At 31.5% G+C, this 21,861-nt stretch overlaps 3 protein-coding genes across 6 annotated transcripts; 1 reads left to right on the top strand and 2 right to left on the bottom strand.

Moving 5' to 3' along the window:
• The first annotated feature begins 72 nt into the window (after positions 1-72).
• LOC100748648 (iron-sulfur cluster assembly 2 homolog, mitochondrial) lies at positions 73-18,894 on the top strand. Of its 3 annotated transcripts, XM_033321391.1 has the most exons (4): positions 76-391; positions 565-786; positions 868-1,077; positions 18,883-18,894. In XM_033321391.1, the coding sequence occupies exons 1-3, from the start codon at positions 288-290 to the stop codon at positions 1,040-1,042; spliced, it is 501 nt and encodes a 166-aa protein (XP_033177282.1). In that variant the 5' UTR covers positions 76-287; the 3' UTR covers positions 1,043-1,077; positions 18,883-18,894. The 3 variants fall into 3 exon arrangements, with proteins under 3 accessions (XP_012242379.1, XP_033177282.1, XP_033177281.1); XM_012386956.3 differs by lacking the exon at positions 18,883-18,894 and having other exon boundaries at positions 73-391; positions 481-786; positions 868-1,128; XM_033321390.1 differs by lacking the exon at positions 18,883-18,894 and having other exon boundaries at positions 77-391; positions 868-1,128.
• LOC100748461 (protein masquerade) lies at positions 3,941-14,841 on the bottom strand. The gene is made up of 11 exons (XM_024368396.2): positions 14,463-14,841; positions 9,557-9,867; positions 9,225-9,258; positions 8,189-8,649; positions 7,921-8,109; positions 7,648-7,771; positions 6,077-6,256; positions 5,607-5,862; positions 5,173-5,450; positions 4,572-4,726; positions 3,941-4,120 (listed from the first exon to the last, which is right to left on the bottom strand). The coding sequence occupies exons 1-11, from the start codon at positions 14,578-14,580 to the stop codon at positions 3,953-3,955; spliced, it is 2,274 nt and encodes a 757-aa protein (XP_024224164.1). The 5' UTR covers positions 14,581-14,841; the 3' UTR covers positions 3,941-3,952.
• LOC100749004 (BRCA1-associated RING domain protein 1) lies at positions 15,016-21,757 on the bottom strand. Of its 2 annotated transcripts, XM_033321383.1 has the most exons (11): positions 21,137-21,757; positions 20,617-20,758; positions 17,995-18,183; positions 17,614-17,767; positions 17,439-17,525; positions 17,176-17,372; positions 16,766-16,990; positions 16,561-16,670; positions 16,367-16,485; positions 15,911-16,294; positions 15,016-15,850 (listed from the first exon to the last, which is right to left on the bottom strand). In XM_033321383.1, the coding sequence occupies exons 2-10, from the start codon at positions 20,625-20,627 to the stop codon at positions 15,920-15,922; spliced, it is 1,467 nt and encodes a 488-aa protein (XP_033177274.1). In that variant the 5' UTR covers positions 20,628-20,758; positions 21,137-21,757; the 3' UTR covers positions 15,016-15,850; positions 15,911-15,919. The 2 variants fall into 2 exon arrangements, with proteins under 2 accessions (XP_033177274.1, XP_033177273.1); XM_033321382.1 differs by lacking the exons at positions 20,617-20,758; positions 21,137-21,757 and adding an exon at positions 18,515-18,585.
• Positions 21,758-21,861: the final 104 nt, after the last annotated feature.

The raw sequence follows: 21,861 nt of genomic DNA, 5'->3' as shown, positions 1-21,861 counted from the left end.
GCAATGCAGATGCACAGTAATGCAACGATATTATGTGTATGCAACTTAAAGTATGAAAAATTAGAATATGTTATAAATATTTCATGTCAATTATTCTAACAAATACTACTTTTGTTCTTATATACCATCAGTTGTCGTATTTTGCAGGAATAAATTGCATTCTACAATAAATTCACTAATATATATAATCAAGAATTTTTCTACAATATTGTCTGCTGTACGAATTAGGTGACAGATCTGTTTTTGTCAAATAAATATTTTATTCACGTCTATAATATTATATATTTATGACTGTCACACAAAACATTGAAAACATGGCGAAATTGAAACGCGCGATTTGGAATGTTTCTTCCAATTTTGCTGCAAATCGATATTTTTCGCGTTTGTTAACGTAAGTTTTAAACTAATATTTTGTTTATTAATTTATATTACATTTATTTGAATCTCTTTTCATATGAAACAATTTTGATTTGATTATAGAATATGAGATTCATTCATAAGAGGCAAAATTTGACAGTGTTATTTTATGTTTGCAATGAACTGGAAATTAATTTTTGTTTGTAGTTCTCAGTGGTACAATGTGTCTACAGATTCATTATTAAATAAAACAGTAACGGAAAGTGCACTGAAAACCGAAAATGATATCATCATTACAGATAGTTGTGTTCAACGTTTAAAGGAAATTACAGATGATAATGCTTATTTAAGAGTTACAATTGAAGGGGGAGGTTGTTCTGGTTTTCAATATAAATTTGATTTGGATACAAACATAAATGAAAATGATAAGTAAGTGTCATAAAAATAATTCAAATATTTATGTGACTATAGCGTCACTGGTAGCTAATTAAATGCAATGATGTATTACAGAGTGTTTCAAAAGGATGGTGCAAAAGTAGTTATAGATACAACATCTTTAGAATATATTAAAGGATCGACAATAGAGTATCACACAGAACTGATACGTTCTGCATTTAGAATAACTAATAATCCATTAGCTGAACAAGGTTGTAGCTGTGGTGCTAGTTTTTCTATTAAAATATAATTTTCATGTAAATTCAATTGTAAAGAAGTTTAGATGTATGCATAGATATATTTGTTGTGTTAATAAAATGGTTAAGAATATTGTTACATTTTTGTCAAAATTGTAAATTTTCTAATTTATTTGATTATTTTATGTATATCTTACATTTAAGTACTAAAAATGATCTTAGTATATAAATTATACGTTACTAAAAATAATTATTGTCTGTCAGTTGTGAATTGTTAATAATTAAAGTTGCTAATAATTCTGATCGAGATACTCATTTTCCCTATTATCTTTTAAAATTGTTATTATCATTATTATTTTAATTATTTAAAATTATTAAATCGTATACTTACTAATAAAAATAATATTTACAAGACGTAAACAAGATGAAAACAGATGATTCTTGACTATGAGGTTTCGCAAATAACGTTGAATGACTTATAAAATTTTGAATTTCTTTATATTTGTCCTTAAAGTAACTTGTAATTTTTACATATTAATCCAGTGATCCATCTTGGGAGGCTAATTGTTTCGATTGGACTGATGTCACAATTTTTATAAGTTAATGTTTTATCTTCCTATATTGCATTTGTGGAAAAATAATTGACATTAAAAATAAGTTAGATTATCAGCCTAAATTCTACTCTAGACCGTAGACCAAAAAATATATAAATAATCCGAATTCTGCAATTTTTTCTTATGCATCTAGATTCGATAACAAGTTATGTTATTAACTTGTAATAAAAAATTTATATTTGTAATAACGTCTAGTTTTTAAAGGTACATAATATTTACGTTGAATTATAAAAGATTTTTTACAATAATGTTTTACAGTAATGTTTTATAGATTTAAAGCACTTAATAACTAACTTTGATATTCACATTTAATATTTTCACTCTTTTTTTAAATCGATAAAACATTCTTATAATTATAACTTGAAGAATACATTATGAGTGATGCAATAATGTACAAAGCAATGTGATATTGTCCCCAAATATACTGAATCTACATAATGTAAATATTGAACAATGTATGTATATGTATGTTACAGGCGAAGTCGATCTTGCTCGGGCAATATCAGCATTACACACCGCATATCGCTGTCTGGCAAAGACAGGGTAAATAATTCAATGGCGAACATGGTCTAAGTCCAAGGATTACCTATCTCACCATTGAGTGGACAATGTCGGAAACTATTATTTATTTGAAATGTAAAGTCGGTATTGTGCATAATGATAAATCCATGTGGACAGTTTTATTCATCCCACGTCTTTGCCAGGGCTGACATTGCCCAGACAAAACCGATTTTGTATGTCTTGCAGCCTTCGCCCGTAACATATATATAAAATAAAGAGCCAATTTCATAAAACAAAACTGATGAATATACATATATAATAATAAAAATAAACATACATACATACATATATCAGTTGCAATGTCTTACATAAATTATTATTAAAAAATTACATTATATATATATATATATTCTCTGCTATGGTAATTAAATATCACTATATTTTGGCCTTAACAAAACCGTTTTAATTTCTATGAAATTGACTTTCACTTGTAATATGTCATTTAATACAAATAAATGACATGTATATACTCATATATATACAATGAATTATAAAATTGTTGGTAAAGACACAAAAAAATTATGTTTTATCTTTTTATTAACATTTTGTCTAACGTTTAAAATAAGTGACAAGCAACTGACAGAATGTTATATGTAGTTCTACGCATATTATATGCAGACATATATTATGCGCGACATAGTAAAAAGATTTATATTTAATTACTCAAACTATGCTCGACAAAATTCATAAGAAATGTCCGAAGGTTGCTATAATTATTACAATAATCAAATCTGTTTTATGTATCTTATTAATATTTAACATATGTATCGTATATATGTATTATTGTAATAATACACTAATGTTTAATATTTTTACATTATATTTAGTATTTTACAAAATTAGAGTATTTTGTACTTTTATATGATCTTTTAATTAATGTTTTTCGAGTAAATTTATGTCTACCAATAATTTTATAATTTATTGTATAATCTTCATTATTATCTAAGAATCTTTATTAAGACAACATTTTTTCATCTAAAATTGACGCACTTGATGGCACAATTACTAGAAGGAAATCATAGATTAAGCTTATTTATTATATATATTTTACCAATGACATTAAAATTTAAATTCTAAAAGATTCTATTTAATTGATAGATACAATAAACTTTCGTTTTTCCTATATCATAAAATTATGTTTGAATAATTACAGGAACAAGATTTATTAAAATTTACAAAATATATTATATATAACTAATAAATATAATGTTTATTTATACCTTGTTGTCATGATATTAAAATTTTAAGAATTAAGTTTGTTTTTGGTATTTTAAAAGTACGTAATTTTTACTTACCAAGATTTAATGACTTTAGGGCTCACAAAAAATTATAGATACGTATTTGTTATCTTTTCTTTGTTTCTTTGGCGAAAATAATTCAATGTTTGAAGTGTGGTGATTCAAGTATTCCAAAAATTGGATAAACGGAAGTTTACTGCATTAGTTATATAAAACCATATTGCTAAAACAAATTTTTAGTCACCTTTAATTATTAAAGGTAATTATCAAGTATTATTACGATATTTATAAATATAGTATGAGTATCGTAACATTCTGAATTTTAAATTCCTTTGCACGAATTGTTGCATTCTTACCATGCGTCAAAAAGATTTTTCTTTCTTCTCATATATTTTAATCGATATAATTAAATAATATTTAAAAAGATGTTTCTTAGATATCTTTGCTGGATACGTAACATAATGATGTTACGTCATCAAGCGCGTAAAGGTACTACAATGTTTCCTTAATAAATAAATACTTTAACTTTTATTAATAGAACATAAAAAAGCTAAAGATTATTTACGGAAATAATTTGGTTGATCCAACCAATGAACGCCGAAACTTTGACATAAACTCCAGGAACATCCAATCTTCCGCAGCCAAAACCCCATGACACCAGTCCAGCTAATTCGTAGAATCCGTCATCTTGACATACTAAAGGACCTCCACCGTCGCCCTATCAAATATTAGCTTTTGCAATTATTATACATAATTGTTTAAGTGAAATATAAACAGTGCTTTTGCTTGTATTAACTTAACCAATAAAATATACTACTATATTTGCAAATAAATAGTAAATATCATGAAATGTACGAACTATTATTTTTTTCATTTCTCATCTATGTAGAAAATATCTTTCCATTCTGTTTAAAAAAAGTAAAAGTCATTTCACTTTATCACGTAGGAATTGTATCATTATCACAGAATTTGTATTATTTTATACAGTTATTGGTTACCTTTGTTAATATCTAATTGCGCTTGATTAATAAATGAGCCATAGATGAATATCGTATGTGGTGTACACTACTACTATCAGCTATATTTGCAATCGATTTTGTGAGTTATTTTCGCGAATACGGAGATTTCACTGTATGGTATGTATATATATAAAACAGAATTAATATTACCTGACATGCGTCGTTTCCTTGTTCGCCACCAGCGCAAAAACTACTTGCTGGCAAAATGAAAATTTTTTCAGTTACGGCGTTCACTTTACGTATACATTCTGCGTCGCTTACAATTGGTATCTCAGCTTCTCGTACTCGAAGCGGAATAGGACCAGCTACATACAGAAGTAGACACACCTTATTAAATATACGAAAATATAGGAAAATATATACGTATATTCAGGAATATGAAATTGGTAAAAGTGGATAGAATTATGTAGAAATTATCTTGATTAAGCGTAATATGCTTTACTTCGCAAAGAAAATGACTCTTTATTGTACTCATCAAGTAAAAGTTAACTACGCACAGTCGTAGTACGCGCTGTAATAAAATACCTGGCAATTTATGTCAATTTATGTCAACTTATATACGTATGTACATGCCGACAATTTCATCGAAATCGGTCGATGCAGAAATAAGCAACAGACAACGTTCATAATAACAAAATCTATTTACTACTAACTTTGATGAAAGATTTTGTTAAAAAGTTTCAATTTGTTCGGAACTTTGCTACGTGTACATACATATGTATAATGAACAAAAACAATACGGGAATCTTACCTTCTCCCATATATCCATAACCAGTGACGGTACATCGTTTACCAGCTGTATGACTAACCCCTCGTGCAGGTAAACATACTAAGCAAACACCGTCCTTAAGCTCTGCTTGTCCATGAAGCTTTAATAGCGCTATATCGTTATCAAGAGTCTGACTGTTATGATTATGATGAATGTAAGTGGTTGCCACTCGCAGAGTTTGAGCACCAGGACTTCCATATTTTCTCGTCAAATCGTGATCACCTACCCTTACATAAATCGCATCCCCAGATCGTACAATACTACAAGTAAAAACGAGGTAATATAATCATTTTAAATGTCCACTTTTTCATTGTCTGTAACTTTACAACGTTTTGAAAGATTATAGTAAGTAGGTTAATATTATATAGCGGTAAATGTATTAAAATTCAAAACATACTGATCACGATAAAACTTACTTTGTTACACAGTGTGCAGCTGTCAAGACCCATTGCGTGCCGATGAGTGCACCACCGCAGAGATACTGATTCAAGGAATTAATCAGGGCAACCTGCCAACACCATTCATTGGCATCTGCATCTTCCCCTCCGACAACGCGTGCTCCTCTTTCAAGACTACGTGCTTGAATCGGTCCGCGGGAGGTTCCTTTTACACCACACACGTATTTACTGTACACGGGGCTTCTCATAGTTGTCATCATCGTTGTTGTTTCATCTACAAAGTTAGCGTAATTTTTTACATATAAATAAATTTTGCTTAAATTCTCCATTCCTGTATTAAAAGACAATACACGATTATGGATAAATACAACGTCGTATGCGGTAGTATGTTGTACGAAATCTTTCAATATTACAAGATAAATTAAAAATCGCTCGTAGGAATATCTTGAATAAATCTTCAACTTGAATGTTATCAATGTATAACTTACATATAGCTGTTGTAAATGGTGTCGTGTATGGCCTCGAAGTAACATACATGGTGTCATTTCTATTAGTCAAAATTGCTTCGCTAGAATTTCCACCGTTGATTTCTCGTATCAATGATTTTGGAGCACAACATTGATGCCCTTGTTTCTTACATTTAAACAAATTCGTCAGTTCAGCGTTTCCTATAAAGAAAAGAAAAAGCAATGAGAAATGTTATTCATACGTAACAAATTCATAAAATCCGACGTTAAATTTCTACACAAACTTTTAAAAGATCAGCGAAATAGGCAGAAGGAATGGAGATAAATATTACAAAACTAATTGAATTTTACGTATTTTTACAACAGTTGTACGAGTCACGAATCGAAGTTTTATAACTTTTAAAGATTTAAAGCTATCCGTCCTTTCGAAAATTGTGCTGCATCATTATCTTAAAAAACGGAAAAATTCATAATAAAGTCGAATCTCGGTAACTGGAAACTCAAGGAAAGCGTTAAAATTTTCACGTTACTGCAATTTTTATCTTTACCTTATCGAATTTTTCGAATAAAGGAGGGCCGAAAACGACTTGAAAGGAGGCTTTGTACGAGGGTTAGCATTTTTCTAATTAAAGAGGCTCAAGCAAAGATAGATTTAACTTTTTGCATCCTTACAGTGAATAATAAATCATGTCGCTTTGATACACCGTTCATCTAGCCACGTATAAATACAGAACCATTATCGTCAGAATGTGTACAAGCAGATCAAATAATTCGTAGTATCGTCCCTAAAATTATTTTTCATTTTTGAGTCTTTATTCGTTGCTTAGGCATGCCAAAACGCATCAAGACAGAATTGTTTAGTCAGAGTTTTTAGAAACTCGTGTCTGTCGCCCTCAATAGCGTAAAGAAATAACGTCATAAAATAAGAGTTTCTAAAGGATAAATTAGAAAATCAGTTGTCACGATTCAATAATCGAATAGTCAATCCTGAAGTACTGTGTCGTTGTCAAACCGAAGAAAAGGAATTTTCAAGAAAAAGTGCGCCGAGAGAATATTAAACGTGTGCTCTTGACCTTCAGTGGATTGGTATTTAGAATTCTGGGTAATTTCTGATCAACGGAATCGACGAAAGGAAGTCTTCTTTTCCTTGGAAATGTCAATTGAATTCTAATTGTCCAGCTAACGAGTTTATCAGTAGTTACCCTAATTAAAATTACTAAGACTTTCAAAGCAAATTGTTCGCTTCTTTAAAATTGAAAGTCGCTTAAAAGACAGTACGTATAAAATAAAAAATAAAATTTACCACAAGCTAAGAAGAAATTAAATAAAGGATCTGTAAATGAATTTCTAAGGGAGTCTATAACTATTATTATTATTATTATTATTATTTTACATTATATGTTATCGATGAATATAAGAGCGAGACGATTTCGAAATACACGATGCAGATATAGCGAAAACATATCTGCGAAAAATGTATCAACGTTAACGAGGTTATTAGCTGTATAACATACGCAATTAATATTTTATGGTAACGATAAGTTTTCAAACGAATAAAGTAGGAGTAACAAAAGAGAAGGGTAAATACTTACTGAAACAAGTGAATGATAAATAGGAAACAATACACGATCCAGGACACTCTGCGCGTGTGTCTCGTGGTAAAGAAACTGTAGTAATCGATGGTCTCGGTGTGGGCCTTGGCCTTGGCCTTGGTGTCTGATACGGAGAAGATGGTGTCACTACGTTTACTGTCTATGTGCGAGTAATTTCAATTTTCTTTTTCGTATGGGTTATCCAATATCTTACTTGCCTCAATTTAATCGTTCCATTGAAAGGGTTCTACCGTAAAAAAGAAATAGAATCACCTGCGGCGAGCTTTTCGTGTTGTCACAACAAATATATCCGGATTGACAAGTCGAAGTCTTCGCTATTATTGCGTTTGGCCGTTCACAGAAGGCTGCCATAATGGTTAACAAGCAAAATCCGGGACATGGTTGTAATTTTGGTTCCGGCGGTTTCGTGGTTGGTCCAACCGTCGTTGTTGTTGTCGTTTCCTGTTCAATCGGATTATGGTCGTAAATACGAAGTTGTCTCTTAAGAAACATTAATTTTTCAACCACTTTACTTTCTTACAGTTTTTAAGAAAGCGTCGATAACGCAACAAGATCCATCATCGGGGCATTCAGCTTCTCCATCCACTTTATCGCATAAAAGAGCGAAGAAGCCACTAACGCATTCACCTTTACACGGTTTTCTCACCGTAATCTTTGGTCTTGTCGTAGTTGTTGGTTGTTTCGCTATCGTAGTAGTCGTTGCTATCGTAGTGCTAGCTATGCTCGTAGAAGTAATCATATTTGATCTTACAGTCGTAAAAGGCGAAGAACCTTTGTAAGATGTATTGAGACCAGTCTTTTCATCGATGCGACTTGAATTCGTTCGGTCAATGACTAGTAGTTCCGGAGGAGGTGAATCCCCAAACGCATCTCTGGATACGCAACATTTATATCCTGGTTTGCAAAGGGTGTCTATTACCAGAACCGCATCGCAGTAATCGGCGATTCTCTCCGCCATACAAATTCCTGAACACGTTTTTGCTAAAAGAAAATAATTATGTGATAAGTACTGTTGGATCGTTGATTGCAAAATATTAAATGACTTTACTTGAGAAAGGATCGGGCACTGGTTGATTAAAAGCCATTGGTAAAAGTTACCTCGTTCGTTTTAACTGACCGATGCTTACGATTAGAAGAAATTAATCGTTACAAGTTAAAAGTTATTAAATTCGAAATTGAGTTCTATTTGACATTTAAGAATGTATGTTATATTAAATGAACGCTATTAACAATTAAAACCGATTCATACGAGATCCGAGGTGATACTCATTAGAGATTAAAACGTCAGTCTCACAAGAAAGAAGATTGCAATGATTAACCAATGATCTAATTGACGATTGAATAGCCACTCTAATCGTTAACTGTGATTATGTACCAGTTGGATGAAAATTTAATTGTTAATTTCAGAAAAAAAAATGGAAAGATATCGTACAATTTTACAAAATTCGAAACTTGAAAAGGATTGTTACTTGAAGCTTAGAAGGTATATAAAGATTTTATATTTTACTATAACATCTCGCTTTTTTAATATATAGTTAAAGATAAAAAATACATACATGATGTTTTATTCACTGCTTCTTTCTGACTTTCCTGAAAAATAAGTAAAGTGTTTATATACTTTTAGTCCTTATTTTCAGATATTAAAGAATATATCTATTCGCGTGCGTATCAATTTTTCGACAATAATAGTTCCACTATTTAACGAGGCAATTGCGATATGAATCCGATCACTTTTAAAGAAACGACATTCCGTGTATTCTTTATTCTGTAATAATAATTACGCTGAAGACGTCAGTGGTCAAGTTTGAGATATCAAACATGCATTTATTACTTATACGACATAATAAATATATTTATTGTTTCGAAGAATACGATTTTGTGAACATACAGAAGTAGCTTTTACGGAAGTTGTTGAAGATACGGTCGTAAGTGCTGTAGTTGTTGAAGGTGTTGTTGTGCTCGTAGTTGTCGTTGTCTTAACGGTAGTGATAATAGTTGAAGTAGAGTCATCGCCATGAGGAGGGGCGGCACTTTCAGAAGTTCCGGTACCATTTATAGGTGCCTCGATACAACATCGCATACTAGTAGGGCACTCTACATCTTCAAGAACTTCGTAACATATTAACGTTGCAAATGCGTGTACACACACACCTGGGCAGTCTGCACTGTTGGCTGTACTTGTTATGGAATCTAATAGACCTGAGAAAAAATAAAAACATCCACGTGAGATCTATTTAATGAAATTCCTGTCACTTCGTGTACCTGTCCACCACATTTCTGGATCGTTACGTTCGTGTCGAAGATGCAAATATCATTAAAATCTCTACTCACGACGGAAGGATTACTACTGACGTGTTATGACTTGCTTGATACCAAACAACTTTAGGAAATGGACTTTTTACGCATCTAAGAATATTCAAGGTATTTAAAATGGGGTATTTTACATATTATAATTTAGTAACAATATGTAAAAAAGAAAGTTCTAAGAAAGTTTGTAAAGATGTACACATAAATTTTAGTACAAATATTAAAAAATTAGCGAAGTTAGAGCGTCGATCGCGCTAGAAATTCTACTAATATTATACTCGAGCATTTGATATTTATCAATTTTTGACTCAATGGAAACGACAATTGTTTAATAATATCTTATTGCTAAGATTACTTGCGAGATATTTTTATGCACGATAATGAGTAACACGTGTATTATAAATTCAACATCAACTATCGGGTACAGGTGCGAAGGCACGGTGAGTCAAGAGAAATTCCTGCATACGTAATCTTACGCTCCACTTATAAAATGAAATGGTCAAGCGTGATTGAATTTGATCTTGACAGTTGGTGAACTTCTAAACGAAATTAATAATTCCTTGAAACTGTCCTCTTCGCTCACCACTGTTATGGGAAAAATTATGGAAGAACCGCTTCCGGATAAATGCTTGAAAATTGACAGCAATGCCGAAGAAGGAACGCAGAATCAGTGCATTCTCAAAAAAACGTTAAACGATTAGAAACGAAAGATTGCAGAGAGAGGACTACAATGGACAAATATGTACATTGTCAGAAGAAGGTCGTTCATTGATTCAAGAGACGAAAAATATCTTAGTTCGTAAAAGAGCTTATTTCAAAAGAAAGTCAATGGGAGAATAACATTATCTTTGCTGACGAGAGTAAATTTAGCATTCATTCTGGCGATAGAAGAGTTGGAGTGTGTATCAAGAAAGTGGAAAGGGGAACTAATTTCGAAACATTTACAACCAGCCATAAAGCAGGATGATGAATCAATACAGAAGTGATAATGATACGAGGATGTAATTCAATTTACGGAGTGAGAAGCCATCGTGGAAAACAATTTCTTTAAAAATGTTGCCGATATGGAGACCAAATAAACGCGGTAAAAATTGGACAAATGCCCAAAAAATCCAGTGTATCGATCCTAATTATTATTAGGCTCGAGATTTCCCCGAACGTAGAAAAGGACATCACGAGCGAAGGAGCAAGAGTTCGGAGAGTCGAATTGATCGAAAGAAACGTATCGATGACACGGTATTAACGCAAGAATAGACTTTTTTCATTTTTCATCTTTATCAAGTGAAACGTTTATCCAAGTGACTACGTTTTTCTGATTAAAATAAGGCCAAATTATGTAATTTGGAGCGTATCTCCTTATTTAAAAAGTGACGATAACTTATTTTCTTTTGCCTATTAAATGAAACTACACGTTTAAGTCTTTCCACGATAACTACCTGAAGCAGAAAGTGTGTTTTGGCTGAGAATTTTTACTGTGCCGTTTCACAAATACGCTTCGCAACTGTCGCAACGTTCTTACAAATGAGACGAACGCGCCATACGATTGAAAATATACGTATATTATTTAAATCAACGATTTACAGCGAAGGAAAAATGTACAACTTTTTATTTTGAGCTAATGAACAACGATCGTTAGATTTTTCCAATGATTAAGTAAGTAAATTTCAAGAAATTCGTCTCATAGCGTAGACTTCTAGGTGTTTTCACTTTAGCAGGCATAACGGCCCAAACAAACATAACGGTAGTTAATTAAACAGCTTGGCTTAATCGCATGACCGTTTTTGATACCATACGTGCCATTTCTAACATAATTGTCTTAGATCGATAATAAATTCACATCTATATTCCGTAGACATATTCAATTAGCGTTGTACGATTGCGTTAACGTCGTATCTACATCTTTTCAACTCTAGAAAATTGCATGGAAAGATAATTCTCTGTTATATGAAGGTAACTGATCAGACGAAATTATCTGCTCTTGAACTAGTACTTTTTCTTTACGTCTTCGTTGGAACTAGAAATATGTTTCCAAAATAAAAAGAACATCAAATTTTAACGATATAGTTTAACGATATATTTGACGAATATGTACGCACTAGACTGATATTCAAGCTTTATATTCTCGAAAAGAACGTTTTATTCTACGAAGTAACGAATTGAACGAAATAACTCGCGTCCCCGTTTTTCGATGTTCACAAACGCAGTGCTTTGCGAATTGACTTTTATGGACGAGATACCTCGAATTCTAATGAAAAGATGTGCGACATATCTCGCCCAAAGCGTCACACGAACGATATTACGTCGCGACATACCAAGTACAAAATATCACATGAACGACACGGCATTGCGAGGTATCTCGTTCAAATCGTGTCATCGAAGACCTAACGTGACGAGATATTTCGTCGTTCTATGCAAAAGGGGACTAGAGCGTTTACAAACACGACTAGACATCTAGAGCAAAGTTATTGGTAGTAAATTAAAGTACAGAAGTAAACGTGAAAAATATTTCTGTATCAATGAAATTAAGCAATAGTGAAACACCGAGATACAGACGTCGTTTACGGTGCTTGTGAAGACAATTTTATGAGTGCGAATCGCTGTATGCGTTAAAATATTGTTTGCTTTAAATGCTTAGTGAAATGTTTGGAAAATCTAGCAATTTCTCAATACAAGACGTAAAACGACTAAAAATAGTAAGAAACGAAAGGTATTTTAATACTATAATTGCTACGAGCAATCATGGCAATCGATTCAATTCACTGATCACAACGAATGCATTATCAGCACGTGAAACACTGCGACGAAGAAGATTTTGGAAAACTTGCGATACTCTGTCAATGGTTTCCGAAGATATTTTACATAAACGAAAATAATATATTTTTACCAAATATCCTATTCACACGTTCACATTTACAAACTTCAGACGAGTAAATTTTATTGTTGGCTCACTGATAGGACAGAAATGTTCTATCTTTGTATCTGAAACACTGTCACTTTGTTAAATAATTTATCATGCGAAACTCTTTTAACAATGTGTTACCAATACAACAGTTGCTGTGTACAATGAATGTGTAAGGTTTGAACCTTGAACCTTGAATGGATTGAAACTGCAGGACTCGTAAGCGACTCGTTCTCCGGACCTGATCCTCATTAGACTACTTTTTCCGAGAATATGCGAAAAATGAAGTTTATCGCGAGCTGCCAACGATGCACGAACATACGAACGATAGAATTACTGCGATCACACACTTGCATTGACTTTAAGAATTATTTATATAGACGATCATTTAAAGAATAATTATTGCTTCTTTGACCCATATACCTTCATAATTTATGCAAGTATTATACGTTACATTCGTGGAACTCGAGTTAACTTTTACATGCAAATAAAGGAGGGAGATAACAAAAGACTAATTATTATATTACACAATCCCCTCGATACCATAGAACTTTTGTTTGAAAAAAGATTTTTTATATAACCACTTTTAAAGCAAATTTAAAGTGATAAAATTAAATGATTCGCCCTGTATATTTTGAATATCAAAATATTTGAAAATCAATGCTTGTTACATAATGTTTGAATTATATCTTTGTATTGGTCATTTAAAAATGAATCATTTAAAAAAAAAGATACAACGTAACGACAAGCTGGTGAAGCATCTAAAATATTTTAGTTCTCATTTTTTTCATTAAGACAGGAAATTCGAACAATTGCTAATTACGTACGTAGTATATACATATGTATCATCGCGTACTTTTCAAGTTTGCCAATGGCCTTCTCACCAACAGTGAACTTGAGCGTCATCCGCATAGCGTTGTACAACTCCTAAGTAGGACAATCACATCCTTCCAGATACTATCTATACAAGCGTACACAGCATACATTCACGCATGCGAATTTCTATTTCTCGAAACCTCCTCTGCAACGAACTAATTTTATTTGCAGTTATTTTCTATATACTTTTACTAAATGTCGTTACTTATATAATCGATCAAAAATTTCTTTGTACCACGAGGGAAAATGTACATTTCAAATTTGGTAATTGAAAATTCTTTCTATTTCTTGAGACAATACTTTAGATATATCGCTATTTACTCATAAGCTAAATAGCATAACAAATCTCTCTACAGGGAAGGAGAAAGCAGAATAAATAAATTAAAAATTATATAAAATTATATAGCGAACAACTCGTTCTAAGAATGGAAAAATAAATAGATAAGTAAAATTTAAGAAAGACATTTAATAAATCGAGAAATATATGGAATAATATAAGATTGAATTAGATATTCTTTATCATTTATTGTTCGCAGCTGATACATCAAGCTATATGTATATGTGTGTATGTTGTGTGTAAAAATTAAAAAGCGCAAATAAAAGTAAAAAACGATTCAAGAATGAGAACGAAATATTATGAAAATGTTAAATTTACAGGAGTATATAATTACAAATGCAATAGTATCCAAGTGAGAAGAAATAATTGATTTACCTGACAAGAAAGTGCCAGCCAAAGAATCGTCGTCCTGAGCAGCGATCGATCCGCTAAGTAGGAGGAAAAGGACGATGCCCCCAGGGACTGTTCTTAGTATCATCTTCGCTTTCCTCATTCTCTTTCTCTCTCTCTCTCTCTGTCTCTTGCTTCCTCTTTTTCTTTCTTTCCGCTTCTTTTTCTTCAATTTAAAAAGGTAACCGCAAAAACAGTTAAAGAAAGACACACTGTGTCGTTACCCGGTTCGAACACGTGCGTGTCAAACTACTTTACCGCGAGTTCGGCAGCCACGGTATTATGTGGGCCCGCATTGCCTGTTAGACTTGTTTGACTGACTGACTGACTGACTGAGGAGGTACCGGGGCCCACTTGTGGGTCAGGGTGCGGGTCCCCTCTTTTACGCCAGTCAGAAAAAGGAGAGAAAAGAACGAAGGCGGAGAAATAGAGAGAACGATCGTCGACGACCTCACTAAGAATTACTCAAAAAGAGGGGGAAGGGTTGTTGGCATTAACATCAGATATTTATGCACGATATTTTAAATATGTACAATTCTGCTATTACAATTTATTAGTAATCCGTAATATATACATGTTTCTTTCCTGTTTACCTTACTCACTTATTTGACAATAGATTAACAAACAGCTTTGAATCAAAGTATGTTTACAAACCATGAAGAATGAGCCATTTACTAGCATATATTATCAATAAAATTAGTGTAATAGCATTAACATATAACACAAATAGGCGTGAACCATTTCGATGATGATCGTTATACTCGGTTTTCTTTCATTAAATTTAATTACTGTCTTATGTTATTTATTGCTTTATATATTCTCTAATTTATTAATTTTTACTTATATTCGATTTTCCTCATTATCTGATCTCAACTATATCGGAATCTCTCTTTTCCCTATCTTTCATGTTCGCACTGCTCTTCCTCTTTGCCTCTCTCTCACTCCCCTATAACTTTTTTCTTCCGTTCTCTCTTTCTCACCGCATGTAGATGTAAGTATATGTGCACGACTAGCGGTACTTTACCCGTAAATGTACGGGATACCGTACGATATTTCCCTTTGGAATTTATCGTTCTTTGCGCAACGGTCAATCCTTCGTAATCATAGTACTACATTAACATACGTCTCCTTAAAAAGTTCAAACAAGAAAATAACTTGAAACCCTATTATTTGTTTCAATATTCTACAAGACTATTAATTGTAAAAACAAATTTTTTTTTAGTATATTTAAATAATTCGTCACATTTTTCAAATTCTCCAACATATTTAATTATATCAAAATATACAATATTCTATTCAATATAAAAATTACACTTTACTAGTTAATAGCACTTCTTTATTAGTTCTAGTACAGCAATTATAGACACAAAATACAATTACATACACAAAACATGTAATAATAATAATAATTATAGTAATAATAATAGTAATAATAATAATAATTAAAGTTTAAGTAGACCTAAATGCAATGGATCGATTAATGTAAATTTTTCTATGCATTCAATTAGCCATATAAGCGGAAGTGTTTTTATATGAGGCATATTATATTTTATACGTGGTTCATCTCTTTCTGGTACATATATGATATAATGTGTACATTTATATAAAGAATGAGTAGGTTCGTTCGCAATGTGAAAAGGAATAAATAATCCCTGATCTTTTATATTTTCTGGATTTGGTTCTCTTTTCAAAACTGTTCCACCACCCTCTTGTACTAGTGCTGTTAATGCCTCTTTTGTTAATTGTATACCATTTGCATAAACGTTTTTTGACTGCCACGCAAAATAAAAATAACATCGATTGAAGAGACCTGGATTCTAAAAGGATAACCAGAAACATTCAATGTATTATTTAATTTTCCTGCACAATGTGTTTGCAATTAGTTTTACCTGTTTTTGTGCATTTTCTCTAGCTTTCTTTGGGATACCTTTAATCGGTGTGCCACTAACTTCAAATATTTCTAAATCTCCTTTTAGTATTTCGCTTATATCCATTCCTAATTGAATCCCTTTTATGACAAAGGATGCTATAAAAATTTATTTGTATAACTGTACACAAGGTATTAATCTAGAAACAAACTTACACTCGGTATTAAGTAACCAAGATCCGTGTAAAAGTGCCATCATTACGTCATATGACGGTTGTACGACATTTTCACTATTAGCTTCTACTATGACATGAGTCACAGATGATCTACAATATATTATGTAATATTTATAATCTCCTACATTTAAAGATGTAATATAATACTATATACTATAAAATGACTAAAAATATCATCCACATACTGAAATCTAGATACAATTTTAATTTTATTCTTTGACGCTATTTCATTCAGATATCTTTTATTCTTTTCTTGTAAATCTGATATATATATAACAACCGTGTCAAATGCCATGGAAAGTGATTTATTTAAAGTATGACTAAGATCTTTGGTGGTTTCAAGTACATTATCCAATTCATTTTCATCTTTCAAAATATTCCACATCCTACTGTGTGGCTCGCAATAATCTCTAAAATACAACATATAACATGAAATGAAAATATAGAATGATAATAAGAACAGAAGTTTACATATATAATAACTATTATATTGCTAACAACTTTGTACAGATATTGAGAATATCGACATATGTGTATATAATATATAGAATATTTACTTCGACAGTTTAATAAATCAATATTAAGTAACACATACATAGGTCTTTTTCCATAATCATCATACACATTTTTGTTAGCTGAATATTTTAATAGCAGTTTTGCTTCTGACAATCTATTTGCTTTAGCAGCTTCGTGTAACGCCGTTCTGTTTCCTTCACCAGGTGTATTTGGTAATGCACCACATTTTAGTAGTAAATAACATATGTCGCTATAACCATAACTTACAACTTCTTGCTGCACAAATTATATTTTCATTATTCATATTCAATTTAAAAAGTTATTTTATAATGTAATAATTACCAAAGGAGTCCAACCATTATAATCCTTTGTATTTGGATTTGCACCAGCAGCTAATAGAAATTTTATATGATCTTCTTGTATCTTCCCCTAATGTTCATTTCATAAGTTTAATCATATCTTTTATTTTTTAATTGTTTATTATATTATATTATATATATGAGCATCAAAAATTTACCTTCAAACACGCAGTATGTAATTGTGTTTCTCCTTTACTGTTCTGTTTATTAATATTTTTTTTTGGTATGCGATATTTTAAATTACATACTGTAGAATTGATTCTGTTAGGTGACTGTATCGAATTTGAAGTAGTGGCTGCATTCCATAAATCTCTATTAAATTTATGTTAATTTAAAATTGAGTAGAGCATATCATATTAAAATTTTATTTGTATGTATAAGACATATTTAGTATAAAATTTTGGAATTAATTATAATCAGATATTAATAAAGTCTCATAAGATTAGATACACTTATTTGCATATTTGAAACAATTTAAATATATCCTAAAGAATGCAAATACAGAAATATGAAAATTTATTCTTTGACTTTTATAATACCTTTCCTGTATTATTTCTGCGATATTATTGCAGTGAGATACAAGACTCCCAATTACATGATCGCTACATATTTCAATGGGCTGTACAGGTACCTTACATATTATACATAGTGAATCATTCCCAACACACTGTTTACAAAAGAAATGACCACAATTGGTGTATCTTGTTGCATTTATTGGCTCATTTCCACTACACAAAAAAAGTAAAGAAAATTATAACATACTTGTTTATACATTTTAAAAAATGCTAAATATATGAGATAAACTATGTAAGACATATGAAATGTATTATTATAATTAATCAGGCATGTTAATTTTTGGACATATTTTTTAACTGTAATATTAAAAACAATTTTAATAAGACTGCAAAAATAAGTTCAAATTTTATCTTCATACAGCAAATAAATAATGGAACTTAAAAATAATATATATATAAATGACACACACACACACACAAATTTGAGAAAATTTAAAAGACAATATAAATATAAGTTTGTTAATTGTTTTAAGTAAAATATTACCATTTGTTACACTTTAACATATTTGCAAAGTCTTTTAAAGCGTCACGAGTGTTCGTCCATGAAGTGTCCATTTTCAATTATTACTATAGTACATATACGTATATTCAAAAAATTTCTTTATCATTCCCTTTATAAGCATCTATTAAAAGTTAACCATACCAAGTCCAATTATAGTTTGCGTGGTTAAGGAGTTTGTTAAGTTTGAAGAATACATTTTAATGGATATAAAATGACTGTAGTAGTTTTCAATGTGTAAAATTCAAAAAATGCAACTCTTAACTTTAGAAGCACAGTAATTCAAAAGTTATGTGTATATGTCCTCGAGTTTATAACCATTAAACCGAAGTTTAACCAAAATATATATATAGATAAATATATGTCATTTCTTGTTTCAATTGTATAAAACACTTTTCCTTAAGGCATTAGAAGTCTTTGTTTGTTGAAACGAAAACGGAGTTAAACTGTTAAACTTCACAATAAACAGCACACACTCGTTCACATCACTAGAAAGGAAATAAGAGTGCTCACGCTTATAGAGGTGGTTGCTCCCGGACTAGTGCTGCACCATGCAACCAAGTGCTGAGTTTAATTGATGTTAGCATATACAAGGACCCATAAAATTAGGGATCTATCCTGTTTGGTTGCACACTAGCATAGACAAGAATCTATCGAGTTCCACGCTACAAGAACCTATCTAACTGTACAGTTCTATGGAAAAGTTCATATCTATTTTTCTATTCGAGATAGACAAATATAAGAATGACAAAATCGCGCAATAATGAAACTAATTGTAAGTTGCCTAAGAAAGAGAAATTAATTGTTGTAATATAATTCTGTACTATAACTATAATTTTGTACGATGACACAAAGCAGAGTTAGAAATAGTACAAAAAACATAATCGAGATAGCAGCCAATTAACTCATATTATTTGCTATATAATTCATAATTATATCATATTATATGATACAATTAGTAATTATATGTCCCAAACCCAGTGGAAGAAATTTGGGCATTTCATAGACGCAACGCTACGTATAAGAACGCGACAATTAATCAACGCAACGCTATGTCTTAAAATGATTTTAATATAAAGTTACTATCTATAAATGAAAAAAAAAATTAATTCAAAACTAACGTGTCATTTTAATTCGCCTTTAAATAAAAGAACTTTTCGACAAATTCTAATAATTCACGATAGAAAATACTAAGAACAATCGCGACATCTTATAACTCGCAACGCTAAAGCAAACGCGATCATCTTCCCATCGTAACGCTAATCCAAACCGAAATCAGTACTTTTTCAGTAATCAGTAACTCTAATTGATAACACGAAATTTAGACTCGCAACGTTAATTTTAAAGACCGCGATTAGCCCAACATGACGATGGGTCGACATATACGTTGGCATCATGCAGATCGCTGTCCGTTCGCATGTGCATGCTCGAGCAATACGTAAACGTTCGTGTCGAAACCCACTCGCGATCGCGACCGCGAAATTAAAAATATCGATAGGTAAAGCCAGAGACGATGGCATGTTCCATTCGTGCCTAGCTTCACCGTCGATTTTTCGAACGAAATTTCCTGAAACTGGTTGAACAAGCGAAAACGCGCCTACCCGACCAGAGACTGTGTCAACCTGCCCGACCCTACCTACTTATAATTGACAGACACACCAGAAAATGTGCTACCTATCCTACCTAGCTCTATATTTAAAAAATGACAAAACATGCACACCAACATATTCACTGCACGATTCTCACACATAAGACTCGGGCGCAAGGACCTACACTAGAGAAAACGTCCCGGGACGCCTCCGACACCCGAGTTTGACACACAATTCAAACTGCTTATGTATTGCAAAATATCTTCTAATATATTTTCAAATATTTATTGATATATATTGATATAAAACATTAATCGTTGAAAAGTGATTTTTTCATCTTAATATTTTCAACAAATTATGCAATTATTTAGAAAATAATGTCTATATATCAATTGTAAGTCGCATAGTAATTATACAGCAAATATTATCATTGATCCAATGAAAAGAGAAAATAATCACGTACATATGTCTGCTTTGTTATAATAACTCGATCATTACCAAATCTGCATGGGAAACCAACGAATTCATTATTAATCAATGTGTCATCCATTTCGTATCAGTTCGAATTATCGATTATTAATCATCTGTGGCGTCTGTAATGTGAACCTCTATTTTTCCAGTCACATGACCAGCCAATAATCTGTACAAAAGAAAAACAACAATTTCAAATAAATGTATGGCAAAAAATCAATAATTTACAATAACATTACAATAACTAAACAAATTACAGTAAGATAAAGGAATAATAAAATCCACAGTCTGCCTCAAGGCCGGTAATATGAATTTTCGATCATTTTAACTATCAGAAATACAGTCAAGAAGAAATGTATAGTTTACAATAATGAAACCAATTACAGTGAAATAAAGTAATAATGTAACCCAAATTATACCTCAAAGACCGATAATATGAGCTATCGACGATTGTAACTTGTCAAGTACGCAGTCAATGATGAAAATAAAAGAAAATTTCTTAATTTTACTAAGATTATGATTAATAAGTGATTAAATACGAACGTACTATTTAAATGAAGCAGATAGAAGTGTAGAAATGTTGATAAAGTCGAAATCAAAGTACTAATAATGACAAGGTAACGGTCGACGAGTCGAATTTTCGCTCCACGACTTTCAAGACTACAATGACACCTCACGACACGAAACTAAGACTTCCTAATATTTCGGACCAATAGGAAAGCTCCATTTGACGTAACAATAGGAACGCTCCAATAGGAACCCCAATAGAAACGCTCAATTTTATTTGACAATATTCTGCACCAATAGTCACGCTCGATTTAACTTCGGAATATATTGCACCAATAGGAGCGCTCGATTTTCGTATATACGAGCGCGCGCAAATTTATCGTATTCAAACAGTGAAATTGATGAAATTGAGGAACAGAAAACATACATAAGACAATGTTCAGTAACGAATATTCAATTACGAATAAGATTACGTTCTTAATGAAAAGCTTTTATGTCTTACACGAGTAACGCTGATATTGACAAAATATGACAAATAGACTAATAGACTAATAGACTAAATAGACTAATATTTACATTCGGCAGTGTAGATAAATTTCTTTTGTATCTTTTTATATAATGCAATAATATAATTGACAAAAATAAAAATAACTGACAAAAAATGTAATATAAAGAAAAAAGGCACACGGTATCGTTTTGCCGATCCGAAAGAGGTTGGTCCAAATCCTAATAGAGACTTCTTTTTATAATGAACGTAATAGTTAA

Source organism: Bombus impatiens, unplaced genomic scaffold (assembly GCF_000188095.3).
Source record: "Bombus impatiens unplaced genomic scaffold, BIMP_2.2 scf_0436, whole genome shotgun sequence".
In the NCBI taxonomy this organism is placed as follows: domain Eukaryota; kingdom Metazoa; phylum Arthropoda; class Insecta; order Hymenoptera; family Apidae; genus Bombus; species Bombus impatiens.
The sequence above is the reverse complement of the archived record's forward strand: the minus strand, read 5'-3'. Positions and strand labels throughout refer to the sequence as shown.

Bases quoted from the DNA above. Each gene is read 5' to 3' on its own strand.
- LOC100748648 (XM_033321391.1), top strand. From the start codon at position 288: ATGACTGTCACACAAAACATTGAAAACATGGCGAAATTGAAACGCGCG. The intron at 392-564 runs GTAAGTTTTAAA...TTTTGTTTGTAG, and splicing joins TATTTTTCGCGTTTGTTAAC to TTCTCAGTGGTACAATGTGT. The intron at 787-867 runs GTAAGTGTCATA...GATGTATTACAG, and splicing joins AACATAAATGAAAATGATAA to AGTGTTTCAAAAGGATGGTG.
- LOC100748461 (XM_024368396.2), bottom strand. From the start codon at position 14,580: ATGAGGAAAGCGAAGATGATACTAAGAACAGTCCCTGGGGGCATCGTC. The intron at 9,868-14,462 runs GTAAATCAATTA...ATTTTTTCTCAG, and splicing joins GGCTGGCACTTTCTTGTCAG to GTCTATTAGATTCCATAACA. The intron at 4,121-4,571 runs GTAATATTAATT...AATATTTGATAG, and splicing joins AAGGAAACGACGCATGTCAG to GGCGACGGTGGAGGTCCTTT.
- LOC100749004 (XM_033321382.1), bottom strand. From the start codon at position 18,585: ATGGACACTTCATGGACGAACACTCGTGACGCTTTAAAAGACTTTGCA. The intron at 18,184-18,514 runs GTAATATTTTAC...TTTTTTGTGTAG, and splicing joins ATGTTAAAGTGTAACAAATG to TGGAAATGAGCCAATAAATG. The intron at 17,768-17,994 runs GTATTATAAAAG...TAAATTTAATAG, and splicing joins GCAGAAATAATACAGGAAAG to AGATTTATGGAATGCAGCCA.